This window comes from Chroicocephalus ridibundus, chromosome 4 (genome assembly GCF_963924245.1).
Source record: "Chroicocephalus ridibundus chromosome 4, bChrRid1.1, whole genome shotgun sequence".
Lineage (NCBI taxonomy): Eukaryota > Metazoa > Chordata > Aves > Charadriiformes > Laridae > Chroicocephalus > Chroicocephalus ridibundus.
The window spans coordinates 64,575,440-64,580,373 of record NC_086287.1 but is presented as its reverse complement, the minus strand read 5'-3'; the positions used below and the strand labels follow the sequence as shown (position 1 = coordinate 64,580,373).

The 4,934-nt window shown below is 49.8% G+C and overlaps 1 protein-coding gene across 1 annotated transcript; it reads right to left on the bottom strand.

Moving 5' to 3' along the window:
• Positions 1 to 617: 617 nt before the first annotated feature.
• On the bottom strand, positions 618 to 2,940 carry GPHB5 (glycoprotein hormone subunit beta 5). The gene is made up of 2 exons (XM_063334054.1): positions 2,737 to 2,940; positions 618 to 806 (listed from the first exon to the last, which is right to left on the bottom strand). The coding sequence occupies exons 1-2, from the start codon at positions 2,938 to 2,940 to the stop codon at positions 618 to 620; spliced, it is 393 nt and encodes a 130-aa protein (XP_063190124.1).
• Between the last annotated feature and the right edge of the window lie 1,994 nt (positions 2,941 to 4,934).

The window sequence follows — 4,934 nt, the reverse complement described above, 5'->3', positions numbered from 1 at the left end:
TAATCATGAGCTTAAGTACTTTGCTGGGTCAGGGCTGAATGTGCATTCACCCTAATTTCAAGGTAACAGTCTGGATACTTCTTTCCATTTCACTGGCCTGAAGGTCTTTTCTTTGACTGTTATTCCTGACATACTTCAGCGTAAGAAGAACTAACGGCGGGGGCGAGGTGGCAGAAATGTTGGCAATTGCATTTACGTTACCGGGAAGGAGCTAAAATCCGACAAGAACAAAGAGGCTGTTACACGGGGTGCAATGCCTTAGCGGCCTGTTTCCACCCACCCCCCACCCCCCACAGTGACTGTTTAGTCCATGTGCACTTTGTGCATGAAGAAAGGTCACACAGTGTGAAAAGCCTTTAAGGAAGGGAAACTGCATCATTATTTTTCCCCCAGAGGATTTGCTATTGTAAGGCTGTGTACTACATTTCTACAGCAATAACGCTTCGAACAGTATGAGGAGAGGGGATTTAGCCTCATCCGCCCAAAAAAGTCCATGATTAGGAGCATTACAGTGCGAGATCAACTTCTGGACCAACTTACACCCTCTGTAATGCTGGGGAGGGTATGAAGCCAGGGAAGAATTTGGCCCCTCCTTGCCTGACCTGGGAAAGGAGAGCTCAGGCAGTCTCGCATTCGGTCGTGGCTGTGGAGCAGATGTCACAGTCGCAGCGGATGGCCACTGGGTACGTGTAGAAGGGATCCACATCGGGGGCACACTTGGGCAGCTTCACCGTCATCATCTTGGTCTCGTTGTAGGTGCAAACACGGTGGTAAAATTCGGTGTAAGGTGGTTGCAGCACGGGCTTCTGTGGGGGAGAAATGCTGGCCTCAGGCAAGAAGTGAGACAAACATCTGGAGTCCCAGTTTCCTCAAGGGGATTTAGTGTAAATAGGGGAGGGACTGGGTAAGGTGGAAGGAGCCAGGGAAATAATTTTTAGGTTACATCCTTCAACACCTGCCTCTTGGAGCCCTGCCATGGAGGGGAGTGGGTGTATGTGCGTGTTTCTGTTTGTTTAAAGCATAAAGCTCCGATTAAAGCTGCCTGAAGGAAGACAAAAGCCTATCCAAAAAGCTGGGTTTCAGCAGAATATTAGTGTTTCGACCAAATGCGCATGTTTGCCAAAAGCAGCTGCTTTCTTCCAAAAGGATTGATTTTCCATCAAAGAAAATGCGTTCTGCTGGAAACCCTTCCACGTGCACGAGCTGCCTAAGAGCAGAGGTGCATCCGGGTGCCAAATGGCTGGTTTTTTTCTGAGCCAGCCCGGTCTTCCCAGTCAGGCTGCACGTCCCGCAAACCCCAATGGACGTACACCGTGGGGGATGCGCTCAGCACAGCAGCCAGTATAGAAGTCTGCAGTTCCTCATGAGAAAAACAGCTTGGCCAGAGACCTCAGCCATCAGGAGATGATGGGAGCCCGCAGGCCCTGAAACCCACGCTCCCACATGGCATCACAGTGGCATTGCTTTTGCTGAAAAGTATGTTTTTCCTCAACAAGGGCACCCATTTTCCAAAGACCTCAAGAAGGGTCAGCGCAAACAGGAATGGCAGCCCACTGTCATCCTCTCCCTTGCAGAGATGGGAAAGAGCATAAGGTAAACCAGCCAGGAGACATTTCAATTTTTCCTTTCTTTCCCTCTGTGCTGTGTAAAGAGCCTGCCCTGGGAACTGAAAATGATGGCATGGGAAAGAACACACGCAACGTTTCAGCTAGAAGATATCCAGACACTCTCCGTTTTACCAATCCCCCCCGCTCCGCCCCATCCAAGTACATCATGGTGCTTTCTAGAAGCTGTTGAGCCCACAAGCAGATGCATTCAGCTGAACTACATCCCAGCGGTACGGCAGTACGGTAAGAGTGCCTGCAAGGTCTGTGCTGCCAGAGGAGCTTGGGAGTAAGGGGAACCAGGTGAGAAGAGGTTCCTCAAAGGAACCTTATCCCACCGCAGAAATCTGGCCACCGGCAGCCTTTCCCCTCATCCCATCAAGCAGTGAGAGAGGGCAGTCAGAGCTGGCACGCAGACCCCGCCTCCTCCTCTGCTCACTTTTTACAGAGCCCTTGTCTTCTTGTGGACAAAATCCCTCTGGAGACCCTCAAAGCTTCCCTGAATAAGTTAAACTGCCCCTTAAACTGCCCCTTGAGCCTTCCAGTGGCAGAAAGACGACGACAGTCAGAAACTTGTTCTCTGAAGTGTGTGTAGATGTACTTATGCGCTTTCTTTCTTCCCCTGTACCCCTCTAAATCATAACTACTTCATATTTATACAGGGCTGTGACTTAAAACAGGACCGAATTAGAAACAGACTTTATCTTTGGGATTTGCTTTTTGGAACAAAATATATTACCCATCAACTGGGAGCTCCATCTTAATCTCAAAGGAATTTTTTCCAGTAAAGTAATAAAGGCCTCCTCTCCTAAAGTGGTTAAGCTGTAAGAGGCTTTCAAATTGCATAATAACAGCATTACATAAGTGATTCATTAATATCATCACTTGATGCGCATCCCCCTTTGAGGCAGTGGAAGGAGGGAGGGAACAACTTACAGCAGAGTGCTCTGCCACCGACAGTGGTAGCAAGAAGGTCGTGGAGCACGACACAGCCCTTGCCTGCTTTGTAGGTAGCTTCAAGCTATTATTTAATGCTTACTGGGTTTCTATCGAGGGCTTTTCTTGGCGGGGGAAGCACCACCCAGGGATGTCGGTGCCAGCCAGCCACCCTCAGCCCTGCGCGCAGCCTCACCTCCCAAGTCTCGCAGCGTCCCCAGCACGCGTCCGTTGTCACCCGCAGCCCCCTGCAGCCGGGTTTCTTGGCCAGGAAGGTGAACTCACGCACAGCGCAGCCGATGAAGGTGCGCAGGTCGATGGCGGAGGTCTTGAGTGTGCTGCCGCAGCCGGCCAGCAGCAAGAGAAGCAGAGTGCCCAGGATCACACAGTGGAGCTTCATGCTGAGGCAGAAGGGAGAGAAGAGAAGGGTTGGGAGAGCCAGCACAGTCCAGGAGGCAAGAATTGCGCAGGCTCAGCTCCAGAGCTGGGACACCCCTCCCTCCCCTCAGACGCACTCTTCCCCATCCTCATTCAGCCCAAGAGAACATGGGCGGATGTGCAAATGAGGGGTCACCTACTCCCAGGAGGGGAAAGCCTGAGTGAAAGGGTCTAACAGAAAGCAGCAGCGTGCAGACTTCCCCTGCAGAGCCGTGGGGTTTGTCTGGAAGAGCTAAAGCCACCTGCCAGTGCCTCACACCCACTGAAATCTCCATATTGCAAGTTTACTTTGCAGCAAATACCTTCCTACCACCCCAGCTGGGATGTCCTGAGTTTGTGCCAGGCCAGTGGTTGGATAGGCCTTTGGCTGATTTCTCATTGCACACACATTTTGTTGGCTGAAGACCCTGGCATTACTGGCCCTGGCAAGGTCAGTCTAGAAGGGTTGTGTCTGTCTGTCTGTCATCCACACCCATGGGAAGTGGCAGGTTCCCTACTTTGCTGCACCAGGAGACAGCAGCACAGCTGCAGCTCCATGCGTTCAGCAGGGTTAGGTCTGCAGGTAACACCAGCATTTTGACAAGGACGCCTAATTCTGGACACTGTCAGCCTAAGCTAGGAGCCAAGCGCCCCTGAATTTGTGCTATAATCTCTGGAGAGATCAGCGCCTCCCAAAAGTGTTATTGGAGTTGCCATTACCAATACTCTGAGTGTTGGACTTGTGCTGATCCATGCCCAGGGCTGCAGCCAGAGAGGCAAAGGCAACTGCTGGTTGTCCCTCCTGCACACACTGCCCTACCAGCCAGCTCAGAGCCAACCAAGGCTGTTAAGCTGGTGAGTAGAGCTGTTTAGGTGGGGTGGACATGGCCAAGGGCACCAGAAGAGGCTTGAGCTCCTCACATTTTCCAAGCACCCCAGCATCAGCCAAGTCCCTTTGATACTTGCTGCCTTTCTATCTCAAACCATCAGCGAAGAAAGCAGCCAGCCTCTCTGGAAAACTTTCTCTGTCAAAAAAAGAGAGTTGGAAAGTAACTCTAAGCCACAAGATCCATTTTATACCTCACATACTTGCATTGCATTTAAAAATGTCAACCTCGAAACCCCAGACTTGACATTTGACTGAGAAAGTCAGCTACTGCGCGGGGCACACAGACTGGTGTGCATTGGCCTGTGTCCTCTGCTGGAGAGACTTAAGTTAAATGAGCTTGGCCTGCCTTTTTGCCTGACTGATGTTTGAGTCTCCAGGCTCCTGTTAAACCAAACGCTTTAAATTTACCAGATCAGAGTTTTAGACTACCACACGAGGTTTGCTACAGTTTGCCTTCATATATGCGGTCATGCATACACTATAGTCTTATGTGTGATTAAATCTTGATTACACGTATGTTTATATATAAGCTTCAACACAGTAAAACAAAACAAAACAAAAGCAAAATTCCTTATTTTTAAAAGCAGACATTTGAGAGCAAAAGAGACAAACTTCAGAAGACATTGAACATTTTTCCTTTGCCACTTTAGCAAAACCTGCTGCTTTACTCACGAGCCGCAGCCATGACACAGGGTAAACGCAGAAGCACGCTCACCTCACTTGTTGGAGTCAGATCTCCTTTTGCAGTTTTAAATTGCAGATGGTGTTTCAGGATGTCAGGGCGAGCAGCAGCAGACCCGCACAGCAATCTTGGTCAGCGTTGCGCTCGGTAGATCTCCCTAGCAGCTGCTACTGGGTTGCTTAATTGTGCAAATTTATAGAAAGGGTCTTGTCAATCAAGGCAAGACAGAGGCAGATCCTTACTTGAAGTACCTAAGGCATCAAAGTCATTGACTGTAAAGCAAGCCTCTCCCTTCTGACAGCGATTATCTTAAAGGGTATTGATTCATAACATCAGCCCTGAAACAAAAGGAGTATCTTGCTGAGTGAAATAATGAGCATGCACTGGGGCAAAATGGGTCTTCTTT